The 12,551-nt window shown below is 38.7% G+C and overlaps 1 protein-coding gene across 8 annotated transcripts in view; it reads left to right on the forward strand.

Annotated features, from left to right (window-relative positions):
* The window catches only part of LOC124164372 (basement membrane-specific heparan sulfate proteoglycan core protein-like), a 1,400,348-nt gene that overhangs the window by 1,274,317 nt on the left and 113,480 nt on the right, over positions 1-12,551 (forward strand). For all 8 annotated transcript variants that reach the window (XM_046541669.1, XM_046541671.1, XM_046541670.1 and 5 more), the window contains 3 exons: positions 220-371; positions 599-779; positions 6,234-6,385. In XM_046541669.1, coding sequence (XP_046397625.1) covers positions 220-371; positions 599-779; positions 6,234-6,385 — 485 coding nt within the window. The remainder of the gene's footprint in view (positions 1-219; positions 372-598; positions 780-6,233; positions 6,386-12,551) is intronic.

Genomic DNA, 12,551 nt, shown 5'->3' on the forward strand with positions numbered 1-12,551 from the left:
CTTGTTCTCAACTTAATCTTGTTTATAATTTGCTGAAATAGTTGTTGAGCCGCCTTTCTCATCAAACTTCTTGGCCGTTGAAAAATTTTAATGTACATATATTTTTTATTCTGGAATAATACTTCCTCTATGTTTTACACTATGAATTTTGTAAGATTCTTTAATTAATTTTTTCTAGATTATCTAATTATGCTTTTTCTTACAATCTTCCTTTCTCAGAATCTAGTTCCATCGAAACAGTTAGACCAACTGGTGCACCACCACCAAGGCAACCAACTATATCGGTCTCCATCAATGAACCAACTATTTTGATTGTTGAGGTCGGGGGATCTGTAAGATATAGGTGTTCAGGAAGGTCATTGAGAGCCCAGGTAAGACATTCCACATTGTCACTATCAAGTTTCTGAAATCTCATGCTCAGAAATTTGCCGTTTAAAAATTCCTCACCGAGGAAACCGCTATAACTTGAGTTTGTATTGTAAAAAAGATGGCCACCTGCTGCTGCTATGGCTTCAGACTTAACCAGTCTATTTGTGCAATAAGATGTGATGGAATATTATTATAATTCTCTCTTTGCTCCCTCTCTAATGTGTATCAGATACCAGTCAAAATCTCATGGTCAAAGGAAGGCGGAGTGTTGCCACCAGGACGATCACAAGACGATGGACAGGGTGTGCTTGTCATCACTGATTTGCGTCCTTCCGACTCTGGTGCATACCTTTGTGAAGTCACTGACGGAGAGAGCGTTGCCACAGAGCGAGCTGTTCTCACTGTTGGAGGTATGCTTAATAAATACCCTTCAACTTCCCATGATTGTACGTTGCATCTTTTGTGAGAAATGGAAAAGGAGAAACTTTGTGCTTTGACATGAAATATCTATTCACACATTTACACGACAACCCCCTCCACCCCCCCAAAGCTCAGAGAAATTTTAAGTTTAATCTATTTTACTTAATTGGATTAGTATTACTGATAGAATAGTGTAAGGATTAATAAAATATCCCTCAGAAAGCCGTAAAACTCACCATTTTGAACCATTTATCTTAAAATTCCACAATTTATTAATCTCACACCTACCGCTTATCCTGTAGGGTATCCCGCACCCCCACACACCCCTGTATTAGTTGCACCTAAAAACCCCCCCCCAGCCTTAATTCCTAGCTGCGCCCCTGGTCCAACACATTTGTTTATACCAGGCTAGGAGGGGGAGGGAGGAAGGTAACTAGGTCGAACAGGGACGAGGGAGGGGTAAAGAACTGTTCAACCCAGTTACCTTTGCCTGATATAAAAGGATGTGATGGACCTCTGTAGAGTTCACCTGATGATAACGTCTAGCGTTGAAACCATGGTCCTGTAAATGCATGGATAAATATTTCATCTGAAAGCACAAAGTTTCTTCTTATTCATTTTTCATAATGAATTGCTTTCACAAAGAGTTACGCCTCAAACCATCAACCATTTTCTGCATCTTTTTTTTTTCCTGCTTACCGAACAAAATCATACAATTTTCATTTTAACTTTTTCTTTGAATGAAGGCAGTGTATTCTTCAGGGAAAATAATATTGGTATTTTTAACTGCAGATAATTTAATTTCCTCGGCTAATTTTAACCCATTCCAATGTACTAAGATGAACTAAATACGGTAGAACCCTGATGAGAGGTTTTATAAGTGAGGGATAATGGTGTTTTGAAAACTTCTTTGAAGGGAAAACTTCTAAATAGGAGGAGAAAATGGGTAAAATTCCATGGGATATTCACTGTTTGATTAATTCTTTTGAAAAAATTGCAAATCCATATGATTGAAATGAAAGCAGTTAATTGCGTCAATGTTGAGATGAGAAAATAATGAATCCGGTGTGGTTTGCTTGATAAAAGTTTTCCATAAACCAACGGAAAATGATTCCACTTCTGTCAATCATTCATTGTATGGTGCTCTCAGCTAGACCAGGGGCGGAATTCTGTACACCGTACCGACGATTGTCGGTGTCGGTAAGCTGGTCCTACCGATAAGCCTCGGTACGAGCGATTCAGGTGACATGTTCTACCGACGATTGTTGGTAATCCCACCGACAGCTGTCGGTAAACTCGTCGGTACGTACCGACAATTTCGAAACGCTTGGAAGGACCTACCGACAGATTTTTAGCAACATGGCGGACTTTTGTTTACACTTTTCGGCCCAAGCTGACGATTTTAAGTCATAATCTACGACGCTAGATCCGTGGAAGCGTTCTAATTGTATGTTATTTATAATAAAAATGATTGATTAAACACTTGAAACGTAAAATTTACTTAGTGAGAGCAGTATTTAAGTTTGCCAATGTTACACTTATGCATTGCGTTCCAATAGCGTAAGGTATTTTACATTATAAACATTCCGTCATTTTACGAATGTAATGTATTGCTTTTTAAATTACTCACAACAAGACACGATAGGTATCTATTGTTGATTGGTAAAGTTTGGATCCGAAATTAATTTATAGTTTCAACAAAAGCGAATGGGCTGCTATAAGGGATTGATGCACTTTTAATGAAATATTCCCGTGGACATTTCGTTCACTTCCTTACTAACTTCAATGCCCTTTGTGAGCACCTGAGAATAGGGTTTATAATGAAAATAACTCTCCTACCTTCGCAAGTACCCTTGGGAGCATCAGACAGCAACGAGGAAATAGAAAAAGCATATTGCTACCATGTTTTCAAAGAATGCAAATGGCATCACATAACTCCTCACATTCTTTGACGTCGTTACCGGTGCACAAAACTTCCCGTCAAATTAATGCTGAATTTACTTCACCATACTAACCAAACACCGTACGGGACTTTAATATAGGCTTTTATTATTACTGTAAGAGCACTGTGTCGGTACGTACCGTGTATTCCATCGGAAGAAAGGGGCAAACAAAGAATGATTGCACGAAAGAAGGAAACATTTAATGAATCATTCATCATATTGCTACAAACATTTCATTGCAACACGAGAAACTTTATACCTTCAGCGGTATATCACAAATTAGCACTGATCCAGTATATTTAGTCCAAGTCATATCAATGCAAAGTTGTTTGAAATAACACAAAAATGGTATCAAAAACCAATCGTTAACACTTCCAAATAGATAGCGTAAAGTATGTCACTCAAGTTCACAATCACCACACTTGACGCGATGATACCTTCCGTGACAGCCGCGCAATCTCGGTGTTTTTCTCAACGAATGTATTTTAAATAGCTCAAAATGTGATTTCAATGAACAAAAATGTTTTCTTATTAAATAATTACCCTTGTGGAAGTATCGGACTTACGGCGAACTATGAGGCAAATGATGTAAACAAGCCGTGGCTGAAGATAAAGGTACATTGTTGCAATACTAATAAAAATAATTTCGTCACTGCTAATCCCAAGAATAAAATCATAATAAGCATAGGTGAACAATTATGTAGCAGGCAAAGTCCTCTTCAAGACAATTATACTTGAAAATTCCGATACATTGAGCACCAAATGTTGCCGATATTCTTCTATCAACGACCGTTGAATCCTTGAATAAAATGGCTTTTTTACTCGGGCTAGAAAGAAATCCGATGGTAAATACAGCAAAATCTCCAAATACAAGCCACATCGCACCAACGGGAGTAAGAAATTGTGTTCGCAGAGTAATTTAACATGGTAAATATCTCACAAAGCAGTGATCAACACTTTTTAACTTCTTCGTGGGCTGCCGAATCACAGATGGCGTTTTCGGAGCCTCATTTGTTTAATGCAAAGAAACGAGAAATATGATTGGTCGAGGCGCCTAGCCTCGCGTGCGGGTGCCACTTTCGTACCGACAAAAGCATTACGTCACAAAGTTGTCGGTTGCACCGACGATTGTCGGTAGAGGCGTTTTGTGAATTGCATATCTATCGGTGCAACCGACGATAGTCGGTATCCGTGTACAGAATGCCGCCCCAGAAGCACTTTCAATTAAACCCCAAAATTCAGAAGGATATCACTAGATTAAATGGTCATTGAGAAATGATGACTGCCTTCTACCAATCGAATATAGAAAAAATTAGTACCACCAACTTTCAAAGGCATTAGACTTAATGAAAGTAAGAATTTAATAGGAACTCATTGATCCGGTATTGTGACTTCTTAGCCAGGAAATCTTATTAACCGGGAAATTATTATCACTCTACTGGAATTACCACACCACTTATGAGCTTAATTAGTTATGGACTGGAAAATCAAACTTCTCCAATGGGAAAACTTGTTATCTGGGAACTTCTTATTTGGACTCTGTGCACTTGTTTTCTCTGTTTTTTATTTAATTAGAAAAACAGTGCCCCTTACTTATTAGCCATGGTGCAATTTAAAATATCATTGAATAGCTTTCTGTGCTCAAAGTTTGGCCAGTTATGTGTTTTCTTTCAAATTCCTTCAGCTCTGATTGATTAAACAAGTTTTTCTTTCTCATTCATGCTGCTAAGCGTTTCCTCAAAGTCTCCTCAAGATTCCAGGTGAGATAATAGTAATTGTGATTGATTTAGTCTCAGAAGATGTGTCTTTAACTGCGTGCTCATTTGATACTTGTGCTTCACTGTACTTCTATTTTCATGGGTATTGAGATGAAAAACAATTATTAAAAATTATAAGACGTACTCATCACACAGGGTATTTATTTTAATTAATGGGATTAAATTTATGTAAACAAATTTATAATAGATAAAGCTACAAAATTAGCAAAAAATGCTCTCCAAAGTAATTTCCTTCTGCATTAGTATGTACACTCATGTGAGTTTTCCATGTCCTTTACGCTCCCTGCAAGTGAACCACTGAAACATCCTTCAAGCTGCTTTGACTGCATCAAGGGTCTGCAACCTTTGGGGAAACATTTCACTACAGAGAAAAAATCTGCTGGGGCAAGATGGGGTGTGTTGGGAGTATGGGGAATCGTTATGATGCTATTTTTTGCCAGGTAACGAAGAAAACTGGAAGTTGTCAAAGGTGCTTGCACACAGGGCCTGAAGGATGTTTCAGTCGTTTTTCTTCCAGGGAGTGTACAACTCATGGAAAACTCCTCTGAAGAAGTGTCATGATACTACAGGAGCATACTTTATAAACTATTAGAGATTTGTAGCAATATATCTAATAATGTTTTATATGAATTTATTCTTTACTTTCAATTCCATTTAAAGACTAGCAAATTTATAGAGTTACAAATTCAATGACTACTCTCTTTCACGTCATTTAAACATTTTTATTTGATCATTAGATTTTTCAGCAACAATGAAGACATGAGACATTGGTCTTTAGCAGTGTATATGTAATTATCTGGCTGTACACTCAACTTTTATTATTAGGATTAAAGCCATGCGGAATGCAATTTCCTTTTAATCCACGCCAGCACTGCCCCTATATACCACATTGGCAAAATTGAATGTGACTTGACACCTGCCCATCAAGTCTGATGATACGAGTATACTTTTATTCCTAGATAAACATAAAATAATGAGTATTATTTATGGTATATTTATTTTAGGAGTATTATATAGTTCCTAAGGACGGATTTTTCTAAGTATTGAACGTGCCCCAATGCCAGCTTACAGACAATTCAATCTATGATGTTGAAATCAATTAAGGTGCAATATATAGCTGCTAAATGTTCATGAAAAATTGATGAAATATGATACACATGTACAAATAACCATTCTCAGATATATTTCAGTGTTAGTAATAGTGCATAAAATAATAAAATATGTAATCCATTTTTCATGTGATTACTCACTCAGTGATGCAATCCAAAAGTTGGTTTGGATTGGTGGGGTCAGATCTTACCTCAAACTAAGTTCACATATTCATGATGGGGGTTCTTTTCCCTTGGTCGCCTCTCACTTCTTGTTTCGGCGTGTCAGTAGGCTCCACTAGGCATTTGAAACTGATACCCCAAGATTTGAGCATCTGCCAAGTACCCCACCTACTTGGGTACGTTTCCATATCATAGACGCATGATTTCCTCTAAGAAATTGATGGAGTTTAATATAAAAATAGTCCAAGTTATGAATTTTCTTCAAATTACTCTGTGGAGCATTCAAAAACTAAACCAGCATAACCACAGATCATAGAATACTTGGCTAATGATGTGTGGTTATTCTGTGATAACATTCTGTTACATTAATTGGGAGCTGGATTATCGGGAGTTGAGTGTTGTTTCAATAATGAGGTACTGTTTGTTCATGAAGGTGAGTTTGAATTTTCCAGCTCCTTCAAGGGGACCCTCTGTGACGGTCTATCCATCGGGTCACCAGATTGTTTCTGAGGGATCTCCTGTTGAGTTCCGTTGTGAGGGATCTGGCTCTCCCCTGCCAACGCTTCAATGGTCCAGAGTTCATGGAGGACAGCTGAATCCAACTGTGAGTTTAAAGTACAGTGGGCCTATTTCTAATAAACATGCTTATACCAAAATTGTAGCCACTCCCTGTTATAAGTTAGGGCTCTGGTATAATGCAATCTCTGATGTAATACAATGTGGTTTTGAGGAAAATATCAGGTGCTGCTTCAGCTTTGTTGTAACTGGGCTCCACTGCATATTATTTTGTTAAGGTTTTCAAATAGTAATACCATCTTTTCAATCCAATGCTTGCTTGCATTGGTGGCATTGATTTCATACATTAGCATTGCCAGGGGCGGATCCAGGATTTCTTTCTGGGGGGGGCACAAGCAAGGCCGTATCCAGGATTTTGTTCAGGGGGGGGCACAAGGATATCTCGTAATACAAAACGAACGCAATGATAATGGGACCGTATTAAAAATCTTGTATATTTTTGAGGGTCTGGGGGGGGCACGTGCCCCCGTGCCCCCCCCCTGGATCCGCCTATGAGCATTGCTATTTTAGTATAGTGCACCCATGTGGTTAGGATGCAGTTATCTACGTCTGCATATACCCTGGTTGGCTACTTGTGACTCATTTCATGCTTCACACTTTTGATGGAGAAATGTGCGATGAGCCCGCGTTCTGGTGGAGTAATTGGAAAAATGTGGGCAAGTATGGCTATAATTTGTTTAAAAGAAATTAGTTAGGCTGTAAAAATAGGCTTAACCAGGGCCTAACGTCCCATCTGCAGGACAGTGTGTTGCACTGGAAGTTCCCTCCACACTACTCTCAAGCAGGGATGCAGCCATCTCTGAAAAGTTTCTGCCAATGCTAGGACTTGAACCTGGGCCCACAGGGCGTGAAGCCTTCGTGATAAATTAGTGAAATTTTGCTCCCTAATTATTATTATGTCGAAGGAAGCTGTCTACAAGAAGAACAATCTTACTCTTTGGCTTTTAGACTTTATTTCACTTTGGGTCTCACTATTTCACTTTGGGTCTCACAGACATGAGTAACGAAAGACTGCGACCTCTCTCAACTCGTCAACCGCCCGAACAGCACTCTGCCCGGACGTAACACTCGGCAGCGCGCAGGCTGCCCACATGACTCACAGCGCGCAGGCTGCCAACATAACACTACTCACAGCACGCAGGCTGCCAACATAACACTACTCTCCCCTCTTAGTTGACAAATAATAAAACAATAGCAAAATGACAAGAATGGTTTATATTTTAACAGACTGACTAGATAAGAAATGACTTAACACCGAATACTTAACAAAAGACATTACTACAATAATAATGGGCATATCCCAGATTCAAGCTAATACAAATTTAAGCAAAGTTCGAGTCGGAATACCTATTCGGTTTCCTTATGACTCGTCCAGACCTCCGCAATTCGTTTTGTGTCTCCTTATAATCATTCACCTCACATTGCTCACTCTCACCACTACTAGTTTGCAAATTGCGAACTTTAGCCGCCAGAGAATTGCGTAGCTGGGCATTATCATAAAATTCTCTGAGCTGATTTACATGTACTTTAACCACAGCATCATTGGACAATTTTACTATATAAACAAAATTGCTAACCTTCTCTATAACCTTTCCCAATTCGAATTTGACACCAAATTCTTGCTTTTTATTAGGGTTAACCCATACTACTTGGCCTACCTCAAATATTTTGAATGATTTCCTGTGTTCTGTGACTTTTTCATCTATTAAACCACTCTTAAATGTAACTTTTTTTTTGAGACCCGACAAAGGAACATTTGGCTCATACGTTAACAACATCGACATCGGTGATTTTCCCGTCACCGAGGACGGTGTAGACCTATAAGCAAATAGACAGTCAAGTAACAGTTCTTCAGTGATAACATTTTCGTTTCTGTGTCTATTTTGTAAATGAAATTTTGATAACAAATTTTTGAAGGTCTGGACACTACGCTCAGCCAGCCTATTTGATTGAGGAGAATATGGAGGAGTGAAAATCAGTTTAATCCCCTTATTGTAGCAAAAATTCTTCATGCAATGAGAACTGAATGGTGGTCCATTATCACATACAATAGTCTTTGGAAAGGAAAATCTTGAAAAAACTTCAGCCAACTTGGACAATACCGCATTGAAATCACACCTATACCTCAAAATAAAGCATTCGATCCATTTCGAATATGCATCACACACTATCAAATATTTATTTCCACAAAAATCAAATAGATCCACATGAACCCTTTCCCAAGGAAAATGAGCCAATGGCCACGATTGACGGTACTTGTTATTTGTTCTATTCCTTGTTGACTGACAAATGTCACAGGTTGCTATTTTGTTATAAATATCATTATCTAATCCAGGCCACCACATATATGAACGTGCCAATAATTTGGATCGTACAACACCCGCATGATTAAAATGCATTATCTCTAATACTTTCTGTCTTAAACTCTTAGGCACAATAATTCGGTCACCAAAAAATAAACAATTGTTACTTACAGATAAGGCGCACTTATTTCGTTCATAAACCTTCAATTCATCTGCACAAGAATTTGGAAAACCTTTTAAAACATACTCCAAGACTCTGCTCATCAACTTATCATTGCGAGTGTGCTCACTCACTTCATCTAAATCTAACATGGGAGTGGACAAGTATGTAAACAACACTTCCTTATCATTTATGCTATCTGAAGATGGTAAACGCGACAATACATCTGCATGAGGAATCAAAGTTCCTTTTTTATGTACCAGAGAGTAGTTATAAGCCGATAAAGTGGTAGCCCATCTTATTAATCGAGAAGAAGCCATAACTGGAATTTTTTTTTGTTCCCCAAAAATTGTTTTCAGTGGCAAGTGATCACTGAAAATTGTAAATTTCCTCCCCCACAAATACTTATGAAATTTTTTTACACCAAAAATTATCGCCAATGCTTCCTTATCTAACTGAGAATAGTTCCTCTGGGACTGATTTAAGGTAGCTGATTCAAAAGCAATAGGCCGCTCCTCACCATTTTCAATTTGACTTAGGATGGCACCAACCCCAAAGGAGCTGGAATCCACCGACAAAATTAACTCTTTGCTTGGATCATACAGAACAAGCATAGAAGCTTCAGATAAAGCTGTTTTACATTTGGAAAAGGCAATCATACACTCCGAAGACCATACCCATGGTTCATCTTTCCTCATAAGTTTATGGAATGGTTCCAAAATGTCAGGACACATGTGAACAAAATTTCTGTAGTAATTGAACATAGAAACAAAGGCTTTTAACTGTGTCAAATTCTCAGGTGGTGGCATTGACAAAATTTTCTCAATCTTGGTGGCAGAAGGAACTTTACCCTTACCTGACAGCTCAAAACCCAAAAACAATAGAGAGTTGACAAAAAATTCAGATTTCTGTACGTTCAGTTTGACATTATATTCCTCTAATCTTATTATGACCTTATTCAAAACTTCCTTACAAGTAGCCAGATCTTTACCACCAATTAAAATATCATCTAAGTATGGTGCCACATGATCAATTCCTACTAAAATGGAGTCAATAACAGACTGAAAAATTGAACATGCAGGAGACAGTCCAAAACACAAACGATTAAATCTGTACAAACCTCGTATTGTGTTAACAACTAGAAAATCCTTACTAGCTTCATGCACTTCTAATTGCAAGTAAGCCTCAGTTAAGTCTAGCCTACAAAACACCGTACAGCCAGTAAACTGATTAAAAATATCCTCAGGTATAGGCATAGGGTGTTGATCCACCTTCAAAAACTTATTCAAAGTTGCCTTGAAATCGGCACACAATCTTATCTTTCCATTACCTTTAGGAACAAGAACCAAAGGGCTTGCCCAATCAGACGTTTTCACCTTAGTAATTATGCCTTTAGACTCTAATCTATCTAACTCAAGGCCTACTTCATTTCTCAATGCATAAGGAACCGTATATGCTTTATGAAAAACAGGAGGAACATTTTCTTTCAAATTTAGATTAACCTTAATATTTTCAATTGGTTTATCATTACTCTGTTTAGAAAATACTTTAGGAAATTTCACTGACAAGGACTGAACGTACTCTTCTATGCTAGACCGAACGGACATACAAGTTTCCTGTCTACTTATTAGACCAACCTCACCCTCATTATACAAATGAGGTAATAACGTAATACCCCAATTTGGTGCTAATACTGACAGCCAATCGCGACCCAGTATAGCAGGACATGATACATTTCTTATAATTACAGCGGAAAATATTTTACTCAACTTGCCGTAACAAATACTAACCTCACACTTTCCAATCACATCTAATAAGTGATTCCCAACACCTTTTATAGTACCATAGTAGGGCAAAATTTTCGACAATAACTGCCATTCCTTTGCAACATCATAACTCAAAATCGAAATAGAGCTCCCAGTATCAACAAGGAACCGCACAGATTTACCGTTAATAACAATATTCACAAATAATGAATCAGACTGAGACTTTAACACATTCACAGATACATTGACTCCAGTAACAACAAAATTCACTTGTTGCTTGCCACAGAATTCAGCTGTATGACCTTGACATTCACAATTGTAACACAACCACTTATTAGCTGGACACTTATCTGGAGTATGTCTGGAATAGCAATACCGGCACCTCTTCTTCTGACCTCCTTCCGAGCGTTGACTAGGTGATGGCGAACGCCCCCGGAATGGAGACCCTCGCCTCGGCGATGACCCCCTCCTCGACTGGTATGACGTCGACCTCACGGGAGAACGAAAACTCTTCCTCGCGGCAACACGTTCAAATGAAGGCGAACCCTCAGACTTGGAGGAAACCATAAAAGAGTCAGAACTCGAACCGGCCATCACCAATGTTGACTGCTCTACCGCTTCCATCTCGAAAATAATACTGCAAGCCTCGTCGAATGACATTGTGTCCTTCTCTGATAATAGACGACTCACCATAGACGTGTTCCGTAGACCCGACACCAGCCTGTCACGCAATGCTTGATCCAGGAACGAGCCATAGTTGCACTTCGTTGATAAACGCTTGATCTCAGAAACGTAGTCTTGTAAGGATTCCCCTGATTGTTGCTTACGAGAATTGAACTTGTAACGCTCAGGTATAACCTTACTTATCTTTTTATACCTAGTACTCAAAGCCTGCACACACTGATCATATGTAGCCTTAGCGAAATCTACTGGAGCTAATAAAATTTTTAACTCCGCATAAACGCCCGGAATCAGATTCACACAGAAATGACCTTTCTTGAGTCTGTCTTCGGTGCCATTTATGAGAAAGAATAACTCAAGTCTTTCCACGAAGGAATCAAAGTCCTCGATTCCGGGTTCAAATATAGGAGGTTTCGACATGACTAAAAAACCTCAATTACAATCACGCTCTCTTAACATGGATATTACTGTTGAAAGATAGCACACGTTCGCCAGTTTTCCTCGTCGCCAGATATTATGTCGAAGGAAGCTGTCTACAAGAAGAACAATCTTACTCTTTGGCTTTTAGACTTTATTTCACTTTGGGTCTCACTATTTCACTTTGGGTCTCACAGACATGAGTAACGAAAGACTGCGACCTCTCTCAACTCGTCAACCGCCCGAACAGCACTCTGCCCGGACGTAACACTCGGCAGCGCGCAGGCTGCCAACATAACAATTATGGGGTTAATTTGGATGACTTTCCTCAGATATCTAATTTCTTCAATCTCCAATCTTGGGTTGGTATTTAGGTGGTAAAATGAATTTCCTGAAATCTGCTGTTAATGGGCCAACTTTTTTTTTTTTTTTTTTTTCGAAAATTGGCTTCTCTGTGCACATTTAGTATCACCATTCTAAAATTTCTCCTGTATGATAGCCTTGCCATGGGTGTAACCAGCAAGGGGCAAGAGGGGACAACTGCTCCACCCTAGAAGCAAAAATCGCAAAAGTCTTTAAGGAAAATAATATTTTTTCAAGCCAATAATTTTAAAAACTAATAAGGAACTGTTACAGTTTCCTTTAAATGTTGGTTTCATTCGCCTTTTCCATGCTTAAATCTTATCTACAACTTGAACAACCATGGCTTGCTCCCCCCCCCCCCCAGTTTTTGTCCTGGGTACGCCCTTGAGCCTTGCGGCTTAGTGCCAGAAATTCTAGCAATTCCACCAAGACATTCAACCATGGGTAATGTTTTCCAGGCATGCAAAGTTATGTTTCTCTTAAGGTAACACATCATCTCTGGTG

The sequence above is a fragment of the Ischnura elegans genome, chromosome 8 (genome assembly GCF_921293095.1).
Source record: "Ischnura elegans chromosome 8, ioIscEleg1.1, whole genome shotgun sequence".
NCBI classification, from domain to species: Eukaryota; Metazoa; Arthropoda; class Insecta; order Odonata; family Coenagrionidae; genus Ischnura; species Ischnura elegans.